A 27307-nucleotide genomic window follows, 5' to 3' on the forward strand; every position below is an offset into this window, starting at 1 on the left:
ATTACAATATTGCAAAATATACAACAATTACAAAACCTGTTGCTCTGAAGATATCAAGACACATTGGTTACCCAACAGAAGAATCACATGTTGCAGACCTTTTATGTTATTTAGTCATGGACAGAGGTGTATTACAAATAAAATAACACAGTTGTATCCATATATGTTAGTCTAATAACCCTCATATCATATAGAAAGGACTGAAGTGAATGTGTGACTCCCACATCATACTTGCCTATCTGACCCTCTCCATCAGGGAGAAAATGATCTGTTCCTGGACTTCCCTTATAATGTATGATTGCCATCACCTGTGGTGAGCTAGTTCATTGCCATCACCTGTGGTGAAACACATTTCTTAGCAATCATACATTACCAAGGAAGTCCAGGAACAGAGCATTTTCTCTCTCATGGAGAGGGTCAGGTAGGCAAGTATGTCCCACATGCAGATGAGCACCTTATCAATGGTGCCAGCAGCCTGATCAGCAGATCAGGAAGGGGTCCATATCAACGTGCAGGAGAAAGAGGAGGGACTTACCTACAGCAGAAGTCCTGAGATCAGACGCGCATCCAGCGAGGAAAATTAGCAGCTGCTGTAACGATAACGTTCTAACAATAATACATTTTAATATGGCAGCAGAAAATCTCCGGCCTGCATCAACGATGTAACAACACACGTGGGCACTCCTCCTTCTCCAAGCAGCCAGCTCAACCCAACCTGATCATCAGCTGGGACGCAGGCCGTGCACTCAATGCCAATGACATCCCAGAGCGACACATCCCAGCCAATAAGCAACCTCCGTCTCTTAGCATGTCACAGTGACAGCGCCAAACGTGCACGTAAACAAGGATCGAAGCGCATGCGCGGCCCCAGTGGCCTTTGGGAGTTGCAGTTGTGGGCAGAGAGACGGTGCTGCTGCGTTTTACTAGCTAGTTTAGCTTGTTGTACAGAAGTATTTTCTGTCTTATTGTTTCACACCAACACTTGCAGAACTCACATATATGGGGCCTGACCCTGATAAAAGGTCTTTATTGTTTTAAATATATGCACAAATTGGCTACTATATAAGCATACTTGCTTACCTGACCCTCTCCATGAGGGAAAAACTGCTCTGTTACCAGACTTCCCTGGAATGTATGATTGCCATCACCTGTGGTAAAAACACATTCCTTATCAATTACCTAGCTCCCCACAGGTGCTGGCAATCATACATTACCAGGGAAGTCCAGGAACAGAGCATTTTCTCCCGTATGGAGAGGGTCAGGTAGGCAAGTATGTATATAAGTAGACAGAATAGTAGCCAATTTATTATATATATTTTTTTAAAGTTCGAGTGCCGCACCTTCTTCAATTATATATATATATATACACATACACACAAATGTATATCTAGATTTAGCTCTCTGGGCAGGATGTAGCAAGCAGCGGCAGCGATACATCCCGCCACCCATTGTGCTGCTGCTCACCGCATATGTACTAACATTTATGGTGAGCAAAACAAAGGGCAGCTCTCTAACCCACATAGCAAAGCCCCGGCAGGAGGGGCTTTAGCATACCTCCCAACATGACCCTCTCCAGGAGGGACACATTGCTCTGTTTCTGGACTTCTCCATTAATTAATGATTGCCATTACCTGTGTTGAATCACCTTTCTAATCAATTAACCTGTGTGAAACAGGTGATGAAATCATACATTATGAGGGAAGTCCAGAAACAGAGCAATGTGTCCCTCCTGGAGAGGGTCATGTTGGGAGGTATGGCTTTAGTGCATTTCAAAATGCGGTAAAAACCCTGAAAACTGGGTGGTACTTGTGTCGTTTCATGGTGACAGGCTATGCTAGGTTTTCAGCGTAGGCTAAGCTACGTTGTCAGCGTAGCCCAACGGCTGCCTAGCGCAGTCAGCATAATTACTCCGCGGCAGCCCTGCATAGTCAGCGTACTGTCCCTGGGAGCTGCAGCTCTATCCATGGCAAGCCTAGTGAGCACCTCTCACACAGCGCCGGTAACCGCCAGATCCCCTGCACTGGCGGAGAGGGCATCATGTGGCTGGCATGGATAGTGGGGGTGTTTTAGGAACACATTCACATCTGTTATGTCAGGCAGGTTAAAATGGTCAATGGTTCCCACACAATGTAATAAGCACTGACTGACTACGCTAACTGACTACGCTAACTACGTAAGCTCCGGCTGGCCACGAACGGGCGGGAACACGACGCTGATACTGACAGGGACGCTTGACTGACTACGCTAACTACGTAAGCTCCAACTCAAGTTGGTTTGTGCAATTAGCATTACTTGAACTTTATCCTTCTTTTGTGTGAAGCTTGACAGCTCTTCCAACAGACCCAGGAGGAGGCTGTCTAGTGTCATCTGAAGTTATTATCCAAATCCATCCAGCAGAAGGTCCTGAACGTGCTCCCCATGCCGATGGTGTGCCTGGCTCTCACCTGTCTGTGGTCAGCTCTTTTAATTAAACCCCATTTCCTCTACCCCCTCCATGTAATGCAACTTTGCCATATCTTGCTTCCCTGACCCACTTTGTGTAGTCAGACCCATTTTTTGTCCGCCTACACCCCACAGAGTTGGGATTGGGCTTTTAGTGGCAATAAACCTAATCTGGACCCTATCAAGCTACCTCGCGTTGGTTATGTCCAAATCAGTCCAATGGTGTTCGAATGCATCCTGGACAAATAACAGATGTCAAATATGTCAGCGATATAGGGGTAGATGTATGAAGCAGTGATAAGGGAGGACAAGTGGCCCATGGCTAACAATTGGCTGCTCTGTTTAATTTTATAGTATGCAAATTATAGATGTTACGTCAGTGCTGATTGGTTGCCATGGGTCACTTCTCCTCTGGCTCACTTCTCCCTTATCACTGCTTCATACATCTACCCCATAGTGGCCCATTTATCAATTAATATTTGTGGCTAAATCCCCAAAAGTTAGCTGCAAATATTAAGTATCATCTAAATGTATCAGACGGGACCGCAGCAGGAATCTCTGATCCCTCCTGCGCTGCCGCTGGCCGCATGCCCCATAGGTTTCTATGGGAGATGTGATACTGCAATGTAGTAACCATTGGTCAGCATCGCAACATCCATTCTGAGATGGAAGTAGCCCATTGTAACCTATGGGCTACAGACTGCACTACCACCAGGGGGCAGCATTGACCGCGCATGCTGACACCCAGCTAAGCACATCACAGGGACAGGCTCTTTTACAAGTGTGCAGGATGATACATCCCTGCGATAGGATCGCATTGTATATGCGATCTATAATAAAGGGGCCCCATAGATATATAATATACAGTATATCTAATTTATTTATTACAAGTTATTTATATAGCGCACACATATTCTGCAGCACTTTACAGAGAATATTTGACATTCACGTCAGTCCCTGGCTGAGTGGAGTTTACAATCTATATTCCCTATTATGCACACAAATTCATTACATAATGTCACCCAGTGCTGTATATGTGCAATGTAATTCTTTCTTTTCACTTCTTTTTAACTTCCTGTTCTCTGACAATAGAGCACCCCTCACTCATCTCAGAATATCACCGCTCATCCTAAACATTGGGCACAGCTTAGTGACCAGGGCCTTATGCTTATGTCTACTTTTGTTGAGGCTATGTGCGGGAGCTTTTTTGCTTACCCTCTTGCAGCAATCTCTGGTGCTCGACTTCTATCGCTGGATAGGACTGCCTCTTCTTCTCTTGTGGGTGAATGAGCGGCACTATGGCTGCTTTCTATTGACTGCCAGTCCACAAGCCATGATTGGCTCATTGGCAGCTCCCGAGTCCTGGAGCCCTAATAAGTCCTTTCTATACTCACCCAATTCCTGCCCTGCTCCACCTCTGTTTGGAAGTAGAATATGTGCTAAATTTGTCTATTTCTGCAACAGAGCATTTGTGTGCATATGCTTTCTTATCTGAGGCTTCATAAATAAGATAAACTAACAGGCTTATGGGCCCATATCACACCATATTTGCTGCTAAATCCCCCAAAACACACGTTTTCGGGGTTTAGCCGCAAATATAAAGTAACACCTAAATGTATCAAAGGGGGACCGCAGCAGGGATCTCCGATCCCTGCTGCGATCCTCCCTGCAGCGCCGCCGTCCGCATCCCCCATAGGTTTCTATGGGGGATGCGAAGCTGCCCGATGTATCAACATCGATCAGGCAACCCTGCTTCGTACCCCTGTGTTATCGCCATTCTGATATGGTGATAGCCCATTGTAGCCTATGGCTACACATCGCACTGCCCAAGCAGCAGTGCGGTAAGAGGGGTCGGCGGGGGTCAGCGCATAACCGCGCATGCGCTGACCCCCCCGGCTTCCGGCTAGGGCTTCGCAGGGACGGGCTCCTATCGGAGCCCTGTCCCTGCACCCCTAAAATTGATACATTCCCCCGATATGATCGCATTTTACAATGCGATCCTGGGCGGTAATATTCCGCCCAGATCGCATTGTAAATGCGATCATGATAAATGTGCCTCCTAGTACTCACTCTGCATCAGACTCAATGTGTGAAGGTGCCCACACACTAAAAAGATCTGTGATCATAAGATGTGCGCATAAATTACCCTTCAAATCCTTTGCCTGTCCTGGACAAAAGATTTCAGGCAAGCGCACATCTTTACCAAAGAATTTTCTTAAGATCCCATGTGCATTCCTATGGATCTTTTGTTAAATCTTCTGATCTTTCATGCAACACGTAAGATCAGAAGATTTAGCAAAAGATCCACGGGAGCGCGCATCGTATCAAAATCAGCCGATTTTCGACCGATTATCGGTAATTATAGGATGGTATATCGGCCGATTTATCGGAAATCGGCCAAAAAATCATTCTAGTGTGTGGGCACCTTAAGCGGGGAACGTCCTGTATTTTTTTGACATTCCTGTGTCCCTCCCAGGGCCGTCAGTGTCCCGCAGCAGGGGGGGGGGGGGGTTGGGGCAGTTGGGAGGTATGCCACTGATGCAGCAGTATGCCAGTAACTGTGCCCTTCTATAATATACTGTATCACCCTCGCAACGAATGAAGGCAGGCACTGACTGTGTCTTCCTGCAGCCTGACGGGCTGGGGACATAGCCAGCAGTTCTCAGAGCCGTTGGCCATGCCCTCACATTGGCAAAAATGGAACGTGGCCTTGCGTCAATAGGCCACGCCCCCTTGCCACAGGGCCTCCAGCGTGCAAAGCGTCCCTCCTCCCAAAGGTTCAATGTTAGGAGGTATGTGTACAGTGCCTGATGAACCAATAAGCTGATTAGGCTGCAGCCTAGGGCACCGTTGTACTGTGGAGGGTAAAGTTCTTTAGGTGACTGCCAGATGGCTGTGCCAATGTAACTTACTGATGGATCCATTACTTTATGTACATTATGCAACAGCGCAAATTGGGCAGCCTAAAGCCAACAATCTTCCCACAGCACAAGAATTAGATTATACATTTCAGTTGAATAACCTTTGTTACATGCACATAGACAGTCTGAATGGTAAGTCCCTGAGTGCCCATACATGTGTGTTTAGCAGCATTACAAGTGAGACTTCATGGGCCAAATGTAATAGGGTTAGAGTTTCAGAAAGTGAGAGATTTTGGGAGAGTTTTCCCCTGTTTTTTAAAGCAGCAATCATTTACATGGCAAAATCAACCTGGTTTTGCAGTGTTATTGATTGCTGCTTTAAAAAACAGGGAAAAACTCTCCCAAAATCTCTCACTTTCTGAAACTCTCAACCTATTACATTTGGCCCTAAGTGTGTTTGCCTAGGGCACCTGGAAGCGTCAGGCTGTGTATGTATGTATGTATGTGTGTATGTATGTATGTATGTATGTACAAATGTACACTAAAGGGAAGCCAAAGTACATGGTTATGTGTAAAAGCCATGTAATATCAGATGCAGCCACAAGATGTCCTTGCTAAAGCAATATAAGCCAATTAAAAATGAATTCTACAATAGAGATGGACAACAAAACAAATGCAATCCACTGAAATGCACTCCTACTGAATCCTTTGGGAATCTCTACTCTTTACTCCAATGTGTGTGGTAAATCCAATTAGGTGCAACGGGAGGAGGTTGCTGTGGGTGCAGTGTTTCACCACCAGCAACTGTACTGTATTTAGCAACCTGATATCTGCCCAAATTGGCTCAAAAGTGCACTTCTGAGCGAGTTTGGGCTACCATAACTAAAGTGTGTCCACACTAAAGCACAAGTGTGAGAAATTTACATCAAATTCATACTTGCTGACATTGCTGCCCAGTCAGCTGATAGGGGTTATGGTGGGCACAAAGATGTGCTGCGCAGGTGGTATGGCGGCATGATGGTATGGATTTGCCCCTGCTATGCAGTGCCAAGAAAACAGGCATTGCATAGTGGGGGTGGCGCTACGATGAAACAATTCATGACCCAAGCTGGACATGCAGTCACTGTCAATATTGTCAGATTCAGACACATGTCCAGTCGACAATGATGGGGGGGATCATTATTGGGAGCGCACATCATTTGTTATTTGGAACATACTCACTGGGTGATATTATGAACAAAATCAGAAGGGCCAAACTGAGCAATATCATTCCTTTTTAGCCACTCACTATAAACAGAAACAGCAGCAGGCTATGGGTCAGTGCCCACCAGATCAGAAGACCCTGTGTGATCATGTGCTGTCTCTAGCTCCTGTCAAAGATTTCCCAAAATATGGGATAATGAAGTAGTCACTAGACTCATAGAGCTACAGAAAATCACACTGTTTAGAGAAAATCACTGTCCTTGCAAAAATAATCCAGGCAGAATCTGAAGATTAGGAGTGCAATGCAGGACAGCAGGAGATGTATGACTGAAACGGGAGCCTCATGAAGGATACAAGAGGGTAGGCAACTATGCAGTCATGCAATTTCATATCATTAGTTACGTTTCCAAACAGTGACAGACGACTGAGACTATTTACTGATAACCCATCCCTCCCAACTGTCCCGATTTTAGTGGGACAGTCACATTTTTTGGGGACTGTCCCGTTGTCCAAATCGCAGGTAGCAGGGCCCCTGGGGAGGGGGATGGGGGCAGTAGGGAGTCCTCCTGTAACTAGCTACCCTGCGGTGAATAGATGCTGTGTTCATGGTCACAGTATCTATTCACAGGAAAAAGAGGTAAACATTATTTTAATAGGTTGAACTTGATGGATTAATGTCTTTTTTTCAACCTCACCAACTATACTATATATTGACAGGGGGCATGCCAGCAGCTCCCAAAGTGCTGGGCCACAGTAACAGTAAAAGAAAGGTGTGGCTCGCAGGCATGTCACCCATAAAGCCACACCCCTGTGTTGAGGCCACACCCCTTTTCAGGATTACATGGCTTGGGACACATGGGCCGATTCTGGTTCACTTGCAGTGATCTGAAAACGGTCCCTGCAGCGATGGTCGGGGTTTGCGCATGCACATTTCTTTGAAGGCGCAAACCTCAACTGCGAACGCCTGCAGTGATTTGCAATGTCGCCAGGCCTTTCGCACAGAACGGTGCGGGCCGGGGGGGTGTGGCGTCGGGCTCAGGTGTTCCCATGGGATTGCGGGCGGGATGAGGTGTGCCTGGGGCAGTAGCAGTGTTTATAGTTATGCTACTGAAAGCTTGTTCCTCTCACAGAGATTCTGCAGCCTCCCCAGGCAGTCTGGGTAGGGGTGGCCATCGATGGTTATATATATGTCATGGCACAGCACCATTGATGGTTTTGCACTTGCTTTAGTATTCACTAGGATGCAGACCAATCAGAGCTTTGCAGGCGTGTCAGGGATGGATTGTCATCACACCCTTAGGCCCTGATTCTTGACTGCTCGCTAAGCAGCGGTTGTTACCCACCACCGAATCCCCTCAGTACCATGTGAGGAGATGGAGGTGAGCACATCCCCTCGCATGTGGCCGAAGGGGACAGGAATCATTTGATGGTCGCCAACCATCAAATTATTTCTCTCCCCTTCGGAAATAAAAGTCAGTCTAAACTGACTTTTATTTCTGTTGTAGTCCACTGAAGAGGAGCCAGGTGCTGATGTCATTTGATGTCAGCCACCCACCCACCCACGGCATGCATTGGCCCGCCTGCTTTCCCAGGGGACACCAAGCGTTTTCATGAGGAAGCCCATAATACGCTGGGCATTCCCCTGCTCCGGCTCCTGCCTGCCTCCATCCCTCCCCTACCCGCGCAAAGGCCTCAGCGTCTGTGATAGTAGCTGAAGGCATTCGTACAACGACCCTGCACATGCGCAAATACGCAGAGCCACACTGATCACTACAGAATCAGGCCCTCAGTGTGACTGTGTGTATGGGGGAGTATTGTTGCTTCTTTATCATTGATGGCAAGAAACTATTTGGGTAAAGGTATTCAAGATCATTCACATCCATGATACTGAAGCACCAATGATCATTCCTTGTTCTGGGACAATAAGCTTAATGGATTTACAACTGCTTTGTAATAAGTATCTGGTCTGTTCACATAACAGTGATAACCGATACATCGCATCGCATGCCACTACTTAAGGCATGCGATGCGATTGTACCCGATTTTGAGCCTTTCCCGGGAGGACTGTACAATTTTAACATCGCATCGAATCGCATGCCTTAACTAGTGGCATGCAATGTGATGCGACGCGATTATACCCCATAATACATTGTACAGGCACCCTGATGCCTGATTACAATGTTAAATGCACCCCCATACCCGATTTTTAATTGTACACCGACCCTGATGGGTGATTACTATGTGAAATGCCCCCCCCTTCTTGTTAATGCCACCCCAGTATCAACGCCAATCCAAAGCTTGGCGAGCGCAGCAAGCCCGCGAGGGGCGGCGGTACGCTTCCTCCGACCTTTTCATACCCCCACTATCCACGTCGGCGTGGAGTTGATTTTATATAGTGTGGCGAGCGCAGCGAGGCGAGGGGACGCGTATTACTTCACATGTATTCCGCGTCCGCTAGCCACGCTTCGGGTTCGGTGGCTCGCCACACTATATAAAATCAACTCCACGCCGACGTGGATAGTGGGGGTATGAAAAGGTCGGAGGACGCGTACCGCCGCCCCTCGTGGGCTCGCTGCGCTCGCCACGCTTCAGGTTCGCGTTGATACTGGGGTGGCGTTAACAATGGGGGGCCATTTAACATAGTAATCACCCATCAGGGTGGGTGTACAATCAAAAATCGGGGGGGGGGGGGGGGGGCATATAACACAAGAATCAGGCATCTGGGTGCCTGTGCGATGAAAAATAGGGTCCAATCGCGTCGCATGCGATATGATTGTATGCGATGCGACGCAACGCGCTTTTTTAAGGTGCGATGAAAAAATCAGGCGCCCGGATAATACACAAGTACCAATATATTAACTATGTATGTGTGCATTTGACACATGTGCCTACCATATTTATTTATTTTTTTGCCTCACCTGACACTAACCTCACCGCACATCACTGCATGTTGAGAGGTATGAGTATCGGCATGCCATATATTAGTCTCCTGTAGTTTCCGCAAATAGCAAGTCAATATTGCATGATGCATTCCTACACGGTAAAGTCCCGATGTTGAAATAAATGAGAACCCCTCGGCACTAGTGGCACAGATAGGCCTAAATTAGAAATGAGCTAAAATAAAATGCGACATGTACTGTCATAAATTACTATTGCTGGTCAAAACAACACAACTTCTATAAGTTAGAAACTACAACTCCCAGCACGCACTGGGGCTTACAGGAAATGAGTTCAGCAGAAGCAGCAGCATTAACATCAACAGCAGGAGAAGTTCGGATCAAGATGGCGGCGCCCAGTGCTAGGTTGCTGGTGTCAAGCAGAGCTGGGAGTTGCTGGGGTATGTGTGGCAGTGCTTTTCATCAACAAGGGTCAAGGCGTACCCTGTTTCTCATATACCATTGTAATTAAACATACGTTGCTTTTCTCTGGTGAATTGAAAACATAAAGCAGTGTATGAGCCATACATTGTACTAATGTTTTATATATGTGACTTCCATTAAGACATTGCTCATCTAAAATGAGGCATAACATATTAAACTTAGGGGCAACTTATGTTTGGCGTGGTACTGGCCAAGCCATGCCTGAGGCTACAGAAACCTGTCCAATGAGCTGCTTTCTGTTGAGGATTATTCCTTTTCTTTTGTGTGTAAAACACCTTAATTTGTATGCTGTGTAGAATTCTCAGTAACTGTCACTATTCTGTATACATCACATGATGGGGGTGGGGATATGTATCAAGTTTTGGAGAGAGATAAAGTACCTGCCAATCAACTCCTAACTGTCATATTTACACAAATTATAGTTAAGAGCTGGTTGGCTGGTGCTTTATTTCTTACAATACCCCTACGTAGGTGTGTGACAGAAGCTGATTGGTGTGCAGTTGTATCTTCAATTATTCCTTATTTACTTCTTTGCTTGCTCTAAATCTATAATGCCCCTTTCCCACTGCAGCTCTTAAACGGTAAATTGACGTTTTTTCCCCCACAATTTAGAATCAGAATCAACTTTATTGGCCAGGTGTGCTTGCGCACACTCGGAATTTGTTGTGGATATACAGTGCAGCATCAAGCAGGGATGAAGGGGGGGGGGGGAGGCATTACATAGGTTACATTGACACATTTCATGCTGGCAACACATGCTCGCCGAGTAGCATAGCAGGGACAGTACAGTATCACACAGAGAATATATACCCGCCAAGCGCCTAGGCAGCCATCAGCGGCGCCACTGGTCGCTGCAGCAGCCAGGTAGGTGACAATATAAGCAGGGACAGTACAGTGTCACACAGAGAACATATACCCACCAGGCTGCACAGCGCCTAGGCAGCCATCAGCGGCGCCACTGGTCGCTGCGGCAGCCAGGTAGGTGTCAATATAAGCAGGGACAGTACAGTATCACACAGAGAACATATACCCGCCAAGCTGCACAGTGCCTAGGCACCGCACAGCCAGGTAGTTGACAATATAAGCAGGGACATTACAGTATCACACAGAACATATACCCGCCAAGCTGCACAGCGCCTAGGCAGCCATCAGCGGCGCCACTGGTCGCTGCAGCAGCCGGGTGGTAACAATATGAGCAAAGATACCGCAGTTATAGCAGGGACAGTACAGTTATCACACAGGGGAAACACAGGGGACACAGGGGGTTACATATGCTGAGTGCACAGATCCTAGGCAGCCATTTGCGGCGCCAGCTTCCTGTAGGAGAACCAGCGTGGAGAGCCAGCAGGGAGGGGGAGGGAGGGGGAGAAAGAGTCACTGAGGCCTGATGGAGTCAGTAGGGCCTAGGGCTGGAGTTGGGCCCTTACTGGCTTGAGTTCCAATGGTCCAGTCATACCTCCGCCCTGGTGGGGTGGGGGGGCGACGCCAGAGGCATAAAAAGGTCTTCTGCAGCTTCTGGTGCTGGGGATCAGCAGCTGGGGCCTGCGGCCTGGTCGCTTCTCATATGTGGGTCAGCCGGCGCCGATGAGGGGGGGCCGCAGCTGTCTTCAAGATCATGCCGCCAGGTCCTCCCTCCTGAGCCCTGAGCCACCGGTGTCTTCCCGGGGGCCAGCTCCGTGCCGCGGGTGTCTTTGGCGGCGGCCGTGTACAGTGCCGCATTACCTTCCGGCGAAGTCTCGCAGACACGCTGCTGTGTGTCGGTCGTGCCGGGCCATGGCGGTGCGCTCGTCCCGGCCGGGAGGGTGGACACCGTGACCGTGCCGTCGGAAGCCAGTAGCTGCCGCCTGGTCCACCTTCCGTCACCTTCCATCACCCCCTCCGTCCTCCCTCGTCTGCATCTCCACGCTGCTCTGGGGGCCGGGGATGTAAGCTCCGGTGGATGGGAGCTCGCGTGTGTGCGACCGGCCCCGACCGGAAGTATGATTTACCGTTTAAGGCTGCAGTGAGAAAGCACCAGTGTTGAAATACCGGTTTTAAGGCAGTGGGAATGCCTCTTAAACGGTATTTAAAAATCCCACACTACTTTCTCTTCCTCCTCCCCCCCCTCCCTTCCCCCCCTCCCTTCCCCCCCTCCCTTCCCCCCCCCCTCCCTCCCTCCCTTCCCCCCCCCCTTCCCCCCCTCCCTTCCCCCCCTTCCCCCCTTCCCCCCCTCCCTTCCCCCCCTTCCCCCCCTCCCTTCCCCCCCTTCCCCCCTCCCTTCCCCCCCCTTCCCCCCCTCCCTTCCCCCCCTTCCCCCCCTCCCTTCCCCCCCTTCCCTCCCTCCCTCCCTCCCTCCCTCCCTTCCCTCCCTCCCTCCCTTCCCTCCCTTCCCCCCCTTCCCCCCCTTCCCCCCTTCCCCCCCTTCCCTCCCTTCCCCCCCTTCCCTTCCCCCCCTCCCTTCCCCCCCTCCCTTCCCCCCCTCCCTCCCCTCCCTCCCCCCTCCCCCCCCTCCCTCCCCTCCCTCCCCCCCTCCCCCCCTCCCCTCCCTGGGGGGATTGTGTCCTAGTTGGGATTTCAACCCAGTCGGGATTTTAACCGTCGGGATTTCATACCGAATCCCTACAGACAGATCAGGCAGCGCATTCTTCATACTCACTGCCCGATCTGTCGTCACTGGCCTCACAGCCGACCCGATATACTTGTGAATGACGCCGTTCAGATATATCGCTCGTATACACTGTCTCATGGGGTCAACATGCATTTAGGTCGGCATGACAAGGTAGACATGCAGTAAGGTCAACATTGGTTAGGCCGACAGGGTCATTAGGTAGACATGGGTAAGGTTGACAGGGTCATTAGGTCAACATGGGGTTTTTAACTTTTTTTGAGCAAAAATGTGCCGACAGGCAGTATTTCATGCCCTACCATCCAATAGGGTGTGGTAGGAGAATAGTGTGCCGAGCGTAGTGAGGCGCCCCTCCCGTAGCATGGCGATTGGATGCGGTGGTAGGTTTCGGTGTCCATGTCGACACGACATGTTTTGACAGGCAGTATTTCATGCCCTACCATCCACTAGGGCATGGTCGGATAATAAAATAGTGTGCCTGAAGCATTGCGAGCGGACGCGGTGCTACGTTTTAGCGTTTATGTTGACTGTGTTGACATTACGGGGGGGGGGGGGGGACCATGTAGACTTTTTCAATGTCGACCTTACACATGTCGACCTAATGACCGTGTCGACCTAAATTCATGTCTACCTTCCTGCATGTCGACCTTAACTCATGTGGACCTTAAATGAATGTCGACCTAATGCTTGTCTACCATAATGCTGGTGATCTAATGAACCATACCCGTCTCATGGTGCATCGATACATATCGTTCGTTAAATCAAACGGACGATATATCGACCAGAGTGTGTACGCACCTTTAGTGTGATTGAGAACCTGTGTTCTATAGCCAAGATAAGACTATTTGGCCATGCTAAAATGGGATATGTAGTTCAACAACAAAGGTTCCCCCATCCCTGCACTAGATGTAATGCTGCCCATACACGCTGCTAAGCGTGCTGAGCCGATGTGTGCTTTGAGGTGCGCGCTCCCGCGCACAGTACAAAAAGTATGTGCTTGCACATACTTTTTGTACTTAGGTTTCATCAAATTGCATCGCATTGCATGCACAACGCATGCACATGCAATGCAATCCCTGCTATTGCAGCCCACAACGCACGCCCGCATCGGGACGTGTATGGGCTGCTTAATTCTCAGTATTTGCCTTTCTCAATGTACCTCTTCACTTACACTGTATGCTGGATGGAAGTATCTGTACCACCCTATGTACTTTATATACTGGGTGTATTCTATATGTATCAGTATCTGTCATTATTCTCTATTTACCACCTTACGAGCCCTGTGTGTTGGTTGTAGTTCTCAGTCTCTGTATTGAGTACAGCATTGTAAACAGGCCTAGTTTGAGAACCCGTATTTTGAGCTAATTTAAACCATTTTTGCTGCATGTATCCTATAAATGTTTTCCTTAACTCTGCATCACATATAAAGCTGGATTTTCATCATGTTGATCCTATAGGCAGTTTAATGGGCTCCGTATCGAGGAGGGTCTCTGCCCTTACATTGTCTACATCAGAACATTCAAGGTCTCTGCATACAAAGTCCTCATTGTGGCAACAACTCAAAAGTGAGGATCCAGTGTACAGGGGAAGCAAGCATGTCGCAGGTGCCAAAGCAAAAAACCCTATGAAGAAAGTGGGCATTGCCTGGTAAGGAGGATTTCAGTACAGTGGGTAGGCCACAGAAATGTGTTTATCATAGCACCATTTCCTATTGATGAACTTCCAGCTCACCAAATTTAGGTAGGAATTTATTTAAGGTAGGAGCGTTTCCTGATTTTAAAGTATTTTGGCCAAAATAAGCTCTTCTTATCGTCACCTGACTAAGGAATTTAAAAGCAAAATCTTTCTATAATGGGCAAAACCATGTGTAACATGTGCAGAGAGAGTTTGATTTGGGTGAGTTTTTTTTTTTTCTGTGCAGAGAAAATACTTGCAAATTCACACAACTGCAGTCAGGTATGTATAAATAGCATTGCCTCATTTTGTTGAGGAATGATCAAATTCCTGTAACATTAGGTTTTATTAGCAGCTTTGAAGTACATGATTTTGCGTACCAAAAGATAACACCCAAGCATTCAGAGAACATTCTTGCTAGAGAGATAATATTTGTAATTATATGGCTGAGCTTAAATAAAGAACAATTTTATTGCATATACACAATAAAAAAATAGTACAATAGAGCTTTTTGTTTTAAAGCAGATTTTTGGATTTAAATAGGATTTTCTTATAAACATTTTTTTGGGGAAGTAAACTTTTATTTTAGATGTTTACACCTTGTTTTAGTAATACATGAACAATTTTTGAAGCGAGAGCAGTAACAAAATGAATGCAGTAGTAGAAAAAATACACACTGAACAGTTGCATCAAAAAGTACAATCCGTTTTTGTGCACGTCCTCATGTTTTCTAGCTTAAGCTGGCCATACATCCGGGCAACCAGCATCCGATCTGGATCATGTCACAATTTCCCTTGAACTCTGCCACAGCTACTTGGACACACGATAGATTTTCTGGGTAATTTCACATAAGATCTGCAACTCCCAGCATACTTGTTCCTTAAGCCCCAACCACACTTGGCAGGCATCGGAAGGTGCATACACACTTGCCAATGCCGGCTCCGACTTGAACGACGGCAGGGGGTGTCACGGCGGAGCTGCAGCATAGCTGGCGTTAACAAGGACCTTCCTTGTCCTGAATTCTGGGTGAGGGAGTGCGGAGTGTGCATCGTTAACGACAGTAAGTGACAAAATTTTCTACAATATCTCTCAAAAAGCCCTTTCTGAGCAGTATTGTGAACAATATTGCCTATTGTGTATGGGGCCTTTAGTAGCATCTTCAGATCATGTGTGCAGAACATAAGATCATACAGTCCATCTCATGACCCGTGGGTCTGCGCATCAGATTGTAATCATACCAAAACACCTCATGATGTGCACAAAACACACTGCATTGTATGAGCCGCCAAAATAGTTCATTCAGACCTGAAATTGTTGTAAATTATCACCAGATTAGCTTCATTATCATTTCCCAATCTGTTGTGTGTTTTGGATTGTACAAAACCTGTTAAATCCTATTCATTAGTAAACTGATGGACAATAACTCAGTTGCGCAGTTTGCATAATGCTACACCAAACTGTTACCCTTTATTCCTAACTACGGGCATACCTAAGTGTTGTGTACCTTATCAGCATCCGTGACGCTCTCGTTATAACCCTTATGGCGGTATTTATTTAACAGCAGTTCACACACTCAAACCTTAATACTTATATATATCAGGGAACATCTCTGATAATCCGTCAGCTTACAGCAGGGGTCCTCGAGAGCTACCAACAGTTAATGTTTTCCAGGTCTTCTCACATGGGGCCTTATTTTGGTTCATTCTTTCTGACAAAATCCTTCTTAGATGGACAAAACCATGTGCACTGCAGGTGGGGCAGGTGTTACTTGTGCAGAGAGAATTAGATTTGGGTGGGGTTTTACTTCAAAGTGAGATCTATATTGCAGTGTAAAAATAAAGCAGTCAGTATTTTCCCTGCACAGAAACAAAATTACTCACCCAAATCTAATTCTCTCTGCACATGTTACATCTGCCCCCCCTGCAGTGCACATGGTTTTGTCCATCTAAGAAGGATTTTGTCAGAAAGAATGAACCAAAATAAGGCCCAGAATCAAGTTCAATGGATTTGACGGCAGACAGAGTAGGAGAATCTGCCGCACAGGATACACTATTATAATAAGTAGATATAGATATTCAGGCCCCCTAATTTCTTATAACTGACAATGACCATCAATTTATACAGGGGTGTGCTACCACTGACATTATTATTAGAACTAGATACACAAGAAAGGAAAGTATGTCGTGGTGTGGTGCACCAAGGGAAAATACGAATAAAATATAACCTTTATTAAGACATTATTTAAGACTGTGAAATATTAAAAAACATTTAGATGACAAACAAAGTGAAAATCGTGCATGTTTAAAAACAGGACGTGCGGGGACTGATTGTGTGTTTTGGTGTGCCTCTATAATGTTATAATGTGGAGTTCTAAATAGATAACAGTGGCTGTTTGAAATCTGTGAACTGTGATTACCTATGTAACTCCCTTGGTTACATTAGTAGCCAAAGTTTTGCTGAATGTATGTGTCACTCCCCTCACTTAGGGATGTTAATGTAGCAGCACGTAGTATAATAAATTCATGGGGTGTATATAAACCTCCAGATATTTCTTATTGCCACTAGCATGTAACACAGCAACTGAGTTTTAGGTCGACAAATAGGGTTTCTTTATCAAGACGCGATGCCTGCTATAATTAAGCATGACCTCTGTCAGTTACACTGTATAAGTTCAACTGATAGAGATATCGTGCAACTGTAGGTGATGTTGGAGCCCTAAATAGGGTTAAATTAGATAGAACGCTACTGCTATACTTAAGATCTGCTTAGACACAAATAAATACAACAATAATTCAAATTACAGCCCTGAAAAGGGGCTAGATGTATGAGCCGCTAGGCTGTGCGTGTCTGGCTTGGAGAGACAGAACACACAATAGTACACCCGTACTACGGCGCGCGTTTCGCTCCCTGCTTTCTCAAGGTACCTTGATAAAGCGGGGAGCAACTGTATCGTGCAACTGTAAGTGATGTTGCAGCCCTAAATAGGGTTAAATTAGATAGAACGCTACTGCTATACTTGAGATCTGCCTAGACACAAATAAATACAACAATAATTCAAATTACAGCCCTGAAAAGGGCTAGATGTATGTGTCTCTAAGTGAGGGGAGTGACACATACATTCAGCAAAACTTTGGCTACTAATGTAACCAAGGGAGTTACATAGGTAATCACAGTTCACAGATTTCAAACAGCCACTGTTATCTACTCAGAACGCCACATTATAACGTTATAGAGGAACACCAAAACACACAATCAGTCCCTGCACGTGCTGTTTTTAAACATGCACGATTTTCACTTTGTTTGTCATCTAAATGTTTTTTAATATTTCACAGTCTTAAATAATGTCTTAATTAGGGATGCCAATCCCGGGGCATTTTTTCGATCCCGGGATTCGGGATTGAAAACTGCTCAATCCCGGGATTCCCGGGATCCCGGGATTGGCATCCCTAATAAAAAAAAAATGGGCAATCCCAGATGTCAATATAAAGTGCTGCACCCCGCACATCATCCCCGTGCCCATAGTCTCTGCCTTGTCACTTGTGGCGGTGACAGCGCACAGGCAGCATCTATCTCCGTCGGGTGGTCGGAAGGCAGGGGGCATAACAGCGGGCGTCTGTCCGGGTCAGCACGACAGGCAGAGCAGCGGCCGGGCTGTGCAGCGTGACATGATGTCAGGGGTCATGCTGCGCAGCCTGGGCGCCGTCGGCACAGCACACTGTCCCTCACAACTCCCGACAGCAGCACCGGGGGTAATGAACAGTCAGCCGGGCAGGGTCTGAGTTATAGTCTGGTGCTCAGCGCTGCCCGGCTTTAAGCGAAAACTAATGGGGTTGCTAATCCCGGAATCCCGGGATTGAAATCTTCAATCCCGGGATTCAAATCCCGGCGATTTTAGGCCAAAATCCCGGGATCCCGCCGATCCCGATCCCGGGATTGGCCTCCCTAGTCTTAATAAAGGTTATATTTTATTCGTATTTTCCCTTGGTGCACCACACCACAACATACTTTCCATTCTTGTGTATCTACTTCTCACAGAATCACAAGTGAAGTATTTAGCACCACCTGTGGATCTTTCAAAATGTCAGTCAGTAATGAGTGCACCTGTGAGGAGACATGGAAAACATGAACTGTTGGTAGCTCTCGAGGACTGGAGTTGGCTACCACTGGCTTACAGTAATAACTTAGCTGAGTTAGATGGATAAGTTTTTAGATTAAAGGTTCAAACCAATAATCATGTGTATTTAGTCCCTAGCGGACACAAAGGGTGTCCGTTGCGGACACAAAGTAACACAATAGTAACGCAGTATAAATCAAAGATACAATATTAACTAAGAAAACAAACACAAGTACTATCAAAAATTATACAACTACACCAATACAAAAGTAACAGTTACCGTCACACATACGCAGCGTGTCCTGGACCAGGAGACTATAGTCAGGATTGATCACAGCATAATAAGCTTCTAGCCCAGGGAACAGTAATTTAAACAATAGGATTCAACAGGTCTTCTATTGGTCAAGGGGTCAGCTTTCACGTCTTCTGTTTACTTACTCCAGATGCACAGTTGTGTCTTTGGCCTCCATTTATCATTGACCGCATTTACAATGCGATCTGGGCGGAATATTACCGCCCAGGATCGCATTGTAAAATGCGATCATTTCGGCCAAATGTATTACCGGCTGTGCGCAGGGACAGGGCTGCGAAAGGAGCCTGTCCCTGCGATGCCTGTAGCCGGAAGCAGGGGGGTCTGCGCATGCGCGGTTATGCAGATATTCCCCAGCGACCCCGCTGACCGCACTGCCGCTCGGGCAGTGCGATCCCGCTGCCATAGGCTACAATGGGCTATTGCCATATCAGAATGGCGATAGCCCAGGGGTGCGATGCCGGGCTGCCCGATGTTGATAAAGCTTCACATCCCCCATAGAAACCAGGGGGGGATTGCAGCAGGGATCGGAGATTCCTGCTGCGGTCCCCCTTAATACATCTCAGTGGTACTTAATATTTAAGGTTAACCCCCGAAAACAGATGTTTTCTTGGATTTAACCGCAAATATTACTTGATAAATGGGCCCCTTAGTTCCATGCTTGTCACCTTGCTCTAGGGGTCCCGCAGTGAAGCTGGTTCAAACTGGTTATCTTATAACCCCTTTCCATGTGGCAATACATTCCTTGTTATTACTATGGTTCATAACCTGCGAATAATACATGCTACTATTTCCCTTCAAACACCAGAATGCTGCACATGAGACTCTAAACACACTGATGCCAAACCTGTGCGAAAACAAATATGTTTTAACCTTAAACTAAGTGTAGTGTATTTTAAAGCTAAATGTTATTATTTTAAGAGTATAAGACTATGTGTAACATTATAACTGCCATTAACAAGTGCATATTCTCTCGCTACCTCCATGCGCATTTTACGTAAATACGCAAACGCAAATGGTGGCCATAATACTCTAAAGTGTGTGTAGGATGCAATTCAACTTTGTCAAACCGTACATTGAAAACAATCCTTCAAATTTTGCGTTTGATGAAACAAAATATCTGCTTCAGAAGAATTACTATAGAAGTGTCTAACTGAAGTTGAGCTGTGTAGGACATCCAACAGGCTAGAGGAGATACTTGGCTTCGAATGGTGCAATGGTTTGATGCATTGGTTCTCAACCTCGGTCCTCAAGTACCCCCAACAGTGCATGTTTTCCATGTCTCCACACAGAATCACAGGTGACATAATTAGCTCCACCTGTGGATCTTTTAAAATGTGTCAGTGAGTAATGAGTGCCCCTGTGCACCTGCTGGGTGACTCTAGAAAATATGAACTGTTCGGGGTTTCTTGAGGACCGAGGGTGAGAACCACTGGTTTAATGGATGCATGAAAGTTGAGGATGACCAGCATAATGTAATTTGACGGTGATTGGCATGAGCAAACTCTAGTGGTCCAATTTGAGCAGGACTAGGCTTTTTTTCCCCTGTACCTAGGATCAAATAGATTAACCAGCAAGTGGGCATCTGTGAGTGCAACTTTAACTCTTGCCTTTGCCATCTTCACTACATTGCTGTGGTATTTAATCTCTTCAAGATCATCTAACAGCGTCTTCCACATTTGGACGACCTCACTGATGTGCACCTACAAGTCTGTCTCTTTTTAAGCAAAAATTGTAGTTTTTTAATTGATTTGATTCAAAGCATGGTTTAGGGCCAGATGCAGTAAGCTTCAAAAAGTGATTCAATGGAGAGTTACAAACAGCCAGCCAATCAGCTTCTAACTGCCATGTCACATATTGTGTTTGAAAAATGTCAGGCAGAAGTTGATTGGTTCGTTATTATTCTCCATTTTATCTCATTTGATTTAAATAGTGCAACCCTGGCTGTTAGTTACAGAATTTGGCACACATCCCCTATGGAATATATCATGAGAATACTTCATGATTTAGCCTCTTATTTTTATCCATCCTTGGTAGGCACACTACCATAGTATCCCTCCTGGCACCAGCTATCTCCCTTATGCAGTTGGTTGTCTCCCTGCTCCATTTCTCATAATCAAGTGTTGCTACAAGTGTTCCCCCCTTCCTTACAGTTAGTTCATGATACTGCTCATTTCCGGCTTGGCTTCTGGCGCTACTTTTCCACTCACCCCATTAAAAACTCCATTAGCTCTTTTACGGTTTATTTTCTGAGCTAGATGGTCTTCAGTTGCCATATTATTCTGTATTGATATTCCACATTCATAGGTGAGGATTGGGACATCGGGACAATGCAAAAGTTCCAGCTGGTCCAGTAACATGCTACCCAGAGGGGAGAAAAGGTGGACGGTGTAAACGCAGTCAGGGATGTTATGCCCCTCTGGGTCAGGGTTATTCCCTGAGCAATGGGATAGGCTCCATACATGGCTAAGCCTGAGATCAGTGTGTGAGTCCACCATGCTTGTCCTGGGCATAGCATAGCAGGAAGAGCAGATGCATTAGTTTCGAGAATCTTGCTGGTGACACACATTGGTATTGTACATTTAAAATATATCTATTTAGGGGGGCGTGGCCTGGCCAAACAAGCAGTAGGTCACAGTCTCTTTTGTGCTCCCTACATCTATCCTGGTTTTTATCATGTCTCTCTCATATCCCGTGGACTGTGAACACTACCTCGGATTCTGGACCTCCTGTCTGACTCTCTCCGTTGTATAACAAGACTCTCTGGTTGCGGTCAGAGGGAGATACCTGTTGCGGCCTCCCTGTGTGCTGAACCTCGGGCACCATGAATCCTCATGTGGCACTGCTGCCCTAATGCCTCCTTCCCCAGTGATATGGCGGGCTATGGTGTCCACGACGGTGGCTTCCCATCAAATAAGGCAGTGAGTGCAGAAGACTCAGCTGAGACGTGCTGCTACAGACCATTTGGGGGTGTCGGCGCCATCTTGCTTGCTGTACTGGAGCACTTGAGGGTGGCTGCTGTTACACGCAACAGGTTTCACAGAGGTTGTTTTACTGCACCCAGCACTTCTGATTTGGAGCTTCCACCGGTGGACAGCAGGTCCTTGCCACGGTTGTTGCCAATTTCTGCGGTGGTGGTGGGGAGTAGTTTGGAGAAGGGGCAACCGTGACTAGTATGGAGTGCCATCGCCATATTTCCCACATGGATGCTCAGTTAAGGTGCTGGTGATCATGGATTCCCTGACCCTTTTGTGTGGTCTTATTCTTGGACTCCTGAGGCGAATTATCTCCTGGAACATTATTGGTACAGGGTATTGCTGTTTGGTGATTTTGAAGCTGCCATTTTCTTCTATACATTTACGCGGTGTGCTAGCCACTGCCATCGTCCTTCATGGCCATTGTACAGCTGAAGGTTTGTTTCTCTGGTGACTTCCTATTTAGTGTGTTTCATATTGGACTGCTGTACAACAAATACTACGTGCAGTTTAAGCCTCTACCACTAGGCTTCTTTGAAAGATGGATGAGATACAGGGTGATATCCTGTCTTTTACACGCACCAATGTGCGTTACATTGTTGTGGGTGTCCTGCCTATACCTTTTGAACCTGTGGCTCTTGCTAATACTATACCGGTTCCTATTCTGGACATGTACTTTTCTATGGTCCGGTCCAAATTTGAATCTATTTGCTGTTCCGTACCTGAATGTTTTGCTGATGATGCGATTCACCTACTGATCCCTTTTTTACTATTGATGGAAATAATCGGATCCTGGAATCTGTTGTTTAAATATCCTGGATGTTCTCCTGTTTATCCTCGTGTGATTGGGGTTGAGTGTCTTAAGCTAACTTTGCTTTTTCACGGTATCGACAGCTGGCAGGATTAGTGTTTTCCATGCTATTATAATTTAAGATGCCTTTTCTGTTTGTCTTTGTCTGTTCTTTTTCATATTGCCGTGCATTTATGGATCTTGTTTTGGTTATGCTATATTTGTTGTCACATTTTTTTATTCTGCTGTCCACAATTGCACTTTATAATGATGTTGATAGATCCTGGTTCTGCATACTTAATGGCCACTGGGTCTACGTCCCACTCTCTCCCTTTGTCTGCTATTCGTACACTGGTGGGTGGGTTATACCTTAATGCTGCTGCTCTAGCCTGATGGTATTTAATTGGCAGCCAACAGGTCATTGCCCCTATTAGTCCGTATGTCTTTTATCTGCCTGAGGATGGGTGAGGGGATTGTTATAGGTAAATAGTGTAGTTTAGTGGGAGAAGGGGTAGTTATGGGATCCAAGTATTTCCTAGGGGTGGGTTATGTGAGGGTTAGTTTTGGGATGATTAAGGGACGGTTTGTTTCTGGGTTTTGTTTTGCTTGTTTTTTGTTTTGATGTAGCTATTCTACTATACTATAGGATTCTGATCTGCTGCTATTCTATTTAGACTTGATACAGGTTGACTTTGTGTACACAAAGACGCAATGTTCTCTTATTATACCCCTCTGTCATATTGAACCTGCTGAGCCCGAATGGTGCCTTCGGATTTTGGTTGGTTTATTTACTTTTCATATGGGGGATTTTGCATATTCTGACCGTATTATGTGTCTAGTACCTCTGATTGAAATCACACAATGTTGAGCAGCTGCATATCACGTATACCTGCTGTCTATAATAGTTTTGCTTTTTTTTTGTTTATTTTAACCAAAAACTTTAATAAAAAATGACTGAATTAAAAAAAATATATATATTTTTCCTGCAAAATAATTGCATTGGTTGAAATTCAACAGTGTAAGTATTGCACTCCCTTGCATCACTGTGTCCATTCCCATTGAATGATCTGTTTTATTTGTAGTACTCTACATACTTCTGAACAAACTGTCCCAAATAATACACTTTAGGTTAATAAAATTGCATTCATTTATAATCATATTGACTGGGGAACCTTTTGTTTCCTGAAGGTGCACACCTTAAACAAACACCAAAATATGCAAGCATGGGGAGAATATAAAAACTCCACACAGTTAGGACCCTGTGGGAATTGAACCCATGACCTCAGTGCTGTTAGGCTATAATACTGATCATTACATTGTCCATGCTGCCCACAGACCAGTCACTTCCTTTACGGCCTGCAGTCATTACAGAAGTGAAAACAGGATATAGCCAAAGGCATAGCTGCCATATGTACCCAAGTGTGTGCTACTTTTCATGTCAAAGTTGTTATATACATTTTTCGCTATTAGAACATCCATGGGGGCGATAGCAAACTTTACCTTGGGGCCTACAATATATAACGTTATGCCCTGTGCATTCTAATGTGGTATAAAATAAACTGAAGGGCGTTATAATGTTACATAATATGAACTGGAGTACATATTGTAGCACTGTATGAAGTGGAGGGGCTAAAGTGTGGCATAAAATGAACAGGAGACTGTCATACTGTGGTACATAATGTGTACTGCCAGCCCTACGATGTGATCTAGGGTATACTACTATGTTCATAAAATGAACCAGGACACTATTATTGAGCATAAAATTAACAACTGCTGCAGAGAGATGTTTCTCTAGAAACATTTTACAGGGGCCCCTTAAAAATGATGCCATGGGGCCCCACAAAGTTCTGGCTATGCCCCATAGGTGAGAAGCCACAGGAAATCTGCTTTTGAACTACTTTCCCTTCAGTCAGTGAGCACGATGCCTGCAGTCTCCTTTATCTTTATCCCGAAGGGTGAATATTATTGCTGAACCATCATACCTGTGATTACTGTGTCGTTAGGTTTTCTTTATTATTTTTAGTTATGTAAAAGTTATATCAATTTTATTGCAAGTACATTCAGATATTTTGTATGTACTAAATACACCCCTTTTGTTTCCCCACATTGCGCCATACCATTTCTCTTGTACGAATCACAGTGAGTTGTTAATTCATGTGTCTCTGTCCATGTGGGTTCTGTTATGTGGAGGGGCAGCAGTATTTGTCCCAGGTTCAGGAATCCTATGATGTGAGTGGACACTGTTTATAGAATGGGTTAATCATGTAAACAGCGGTCTGCAAATGTGGGGAATGTGTATAGATGCTAGCTGCTCAGATAACACTGTGTATACCGCTCATATACCCTTATTTTTAACACAGGGCTATCGGTTTTCCATGTGGCATCTTGCTGTTCATGCTGGCAAAGAACAAGGTTGACCAGCGACGCCTGGAGCAGATGAAAGCCCGTCAGAGGATGAGAGATGCCAATAAGGGCGAATACAAGAGCGAACGGTTTAACACGTCTGTGTAGCAGACACTGTGAGGAAACGTTGTCTTTCGATTGGTTACCTGACAGACTATACTGAAGGAGCTGGAGGAGATACCTTCTCACATATATATTTTATTTGCACATCCTTTTTTTTCTTGAATATAACTGTTACCAGCCGAATGCAGGAATCTGTTTCCTTTATTGGATATTTGTGAACATGAAAACCGCTGCGTGTCTTGCCGATAGCAGTGACCAGAATGAAATCCTTTGTGACGTGGGTGGATAAGCAGGTTGTAATCAGATTATACATCCATTGCTTGGGAGAGCAGCTGCTCTCTGTGCCTCTTCAAAGAAAGAAAACCTTCTATTCATTTTTCTTGGTGATCTTTGGTGAACATTCCTTGTAAGGAAAATAAATCAATATTTCTTCCTGCATTGATAAATCAGAATGTAAAGTGTGGTTTAGGTATTCTTTATAAATTGATTTTAAACTTACATATAATCATAGGATCGTTTACAATGTAGCCCTATCTAAACTGAAAGCAATGATAAATGGGTCCAGATGTAGCTTCAGTATCTATGAACAGTCTGTAGGTTAATCCCCCAACGGGATGTTACTCCCCATGCTCCAACTGTTACACGCTTCTATTATATGTGTATATCAAATGAAGGAATGCGGTGGGTCAGAGGGTTTATATGTTAAGGTGGATATACACAGGTCTGACTTGTCTGATGCACAACCTGTTTTCCTTTGAACTTTCTCGGCAAGGCTCCATGTGACTTAGCACTTGATGAGCCATTCTTAACATGTGATAAATGCCATGCACAAGAACTGCCAGGGGAGTTTGAGGAAAATTGGATACGATACATCACGGGTGTATCATCACTGTGCTGCTGATGGTCCAATTCTGATTGATATATTTTATAAGTGCTGCACATAAGCTCTCTAGGATATGATATGATGTGCACGGAAAGACACACATGGGATCCTGTCAAACACCTCCGATGTGGGGTGATGTCATCCGATATATTGTCCCAATTCGGAGTGTTTGTGCCCAGTCACTCTGAAGAGCATTTATGGCGTCAGGCACTGATGTTTGGGAAGAAGACCTTGCTTACAATATCCTTTCCTGTCCATCCCAAAGGGCCTCAATGGGGTTGAGGTCAAGGCTCTGTGTGGGCCATTCACGTTCTTCCACACCACACTCATCAACTATGTCTTTATAGTCCTTGTGTACTAAAGCATTAAGATTGCCCTTCACTGGAGATATGGGGCTTAGCCCAAAAGCTGAAAAACAGCCAAGTACATTTCTCCCTCCACCAAACGTAACAGTTGGTATAATGCCACATGCATTCTCACAGCATACACCGAACTCAAACTCGCCCATTTGACTGCCAAAACAAAACGTCACTCCACAGTCCAGTGTCTGTATGCTTTACACCACTCCATCTGACATGTGGCATTAGAATTGGTGATGTGAGGTTTGCATGCAGCTGTCTGGCCATGGAAACTCCTTCCATTATGCTCCAGCTGCACAGTTTCTGTGCTTGCAATAATGCTGGTCGAATTTTAGACTCTTTTGAGACTGTTACGCACCATGTCATTTAGCAGTTGTTGACCCCGCTCTGTGATTTTACATTGCCTTCTGCTTATGCCGGAGCTTCTGCTGGTCCTAAGCATTTCCACGTTCTTATAATATCCAGGAGGAATGAAATTTCAGTAAGTCTTATTGCAAAGTCACTGAGCTCTGCAAAACAACCCATTTTGTATTCCAAATGTTTGCAAATGGCGGCTGCATGGCTAGGTGCTTCATTTTATGCACCTGTGGCAAAAGGTCTGATTTAAACACCTGCCTTCAATAATTTACATGAAGCTTATGCTGATTAATATCATATCTAATGTGGCATGCCTTTATTCTGTGTGTGACCACGGCTTTGTCTGCATAGGAAATGGAACATACGTTAGTGCACTTACGGTGAAACTCCTGTGCAGATACAGGTGCGATTGCACACAGAATATAGGCATGCTGCATTTCATTTTAGTCACATTTTGGCACTAACAGGAGCTATACTGGACCTTTCCGCTCACTCACACCAGCATCTCCCGCTGTGTGGCAAAATGAGGGTTGAGGACACATCTTTACATCAGATTTAAGCTAGTTGCTCCTGCCCAGCTTCAGTGGGACCATTACAAGAAGAGGGAGGGACACTACTTATCTTTGAAAATAAATGTTGGGAATATCCATTTTTGTTGTTTGTGCACATGAAGCATATTGTGGCAGGTGCGTCCCATAGCTTCCACAGAACAAAATGCATTACAATATATACCACCTATGAAAATGCACTTTAATTGAAGAAAACAAACACTCTACATATTTAATTATTTTAATCAAAGCGTAAACGGGCCATTTTTAATTTTTTTTGTGGCTTTAAGTAAAAGACTATTTTTAATTAATGTGCAATAAATAATGCATAATTACAGAG

The 27307-nt window shown here is 45.5% G+C and overlaps 2 protein-coding genes across 2 annotated transcripts in view; one reads left to right on the top strand and one right to left on the bottom strand.

Moving 5' to 3' along the window:
* The window catches only part of AAMP (angio associated migratory cell protein), a 12092-nt gene extending 10998 nt beyond the window's left edge, over positions 1-1094 (bottom strand). Inside the window, 1 exon segment of the mRNA XM_083155026.1 lies at positions 1081-1094. Coding sequence (XP_083011152.1) covers positions 1081-1094 — 14 coding nt within the window.
* Positions 1095-9717: 8623 nt separating this feature from the next.
* On the top strand, positions 9718-27268 carry LOC146020511 (uncharacterized). Its single transcript, XM_083153701.1, has 3 exons — positions 9718-9843; positions 13949-14138; positions 24715-27268. Exons 1-3 carry the CDS (start codon positions 9732-9734, stop codon positions 24863-24865), a joined length of 453 nt encoding a protein of 150 aa, XP_083009827.1. The 5' UTR covers positions 9718-9731; the 3' UTR covers positions 24866-27268.
* The last annotated feature ends 39 nt before the right edge of the window (positions 27269-27307 follow it).

This window comes from Crinia signifera, chromosome 7 (assembly GCF_055691185.1).
Source record: "Crinia signifera chromosome 7, ASM5569118v1, whole genome shotgun sequence".
Classification (NCBI taxonomy): domain Eukaryota; kingdom Metazoa; phylum Chordata; class Amphibia; order Anura; family Myobatrachidae; genus Crinia; species Crinia signifera.

Bases quoted from the DNA above. Each gene is read 5' to 3' on its own strand.
- LOC146020511 (XM_083153701.1), top strand. From the start codon at position 9,732: ATGAGTTCAGCAGAAGCAGCAGCATTAACATCAACAGCAGGAGAAGTT. The intron at 9,844-13,948 runs GTATGTGTGGCA...TTGATCCTATAG, and splicing joins CAGAGCTGGGAGTTGCTGGG to GCAGTTTAATGGGCTCCGTA. The intron at 14,139-24,714 runs GTAAGGAGGATT...TTTTTAACACAG, and splicing joins AAGAAAGTGGGCATTGCCTG to GGCTATCGGTTTTCCATGTG.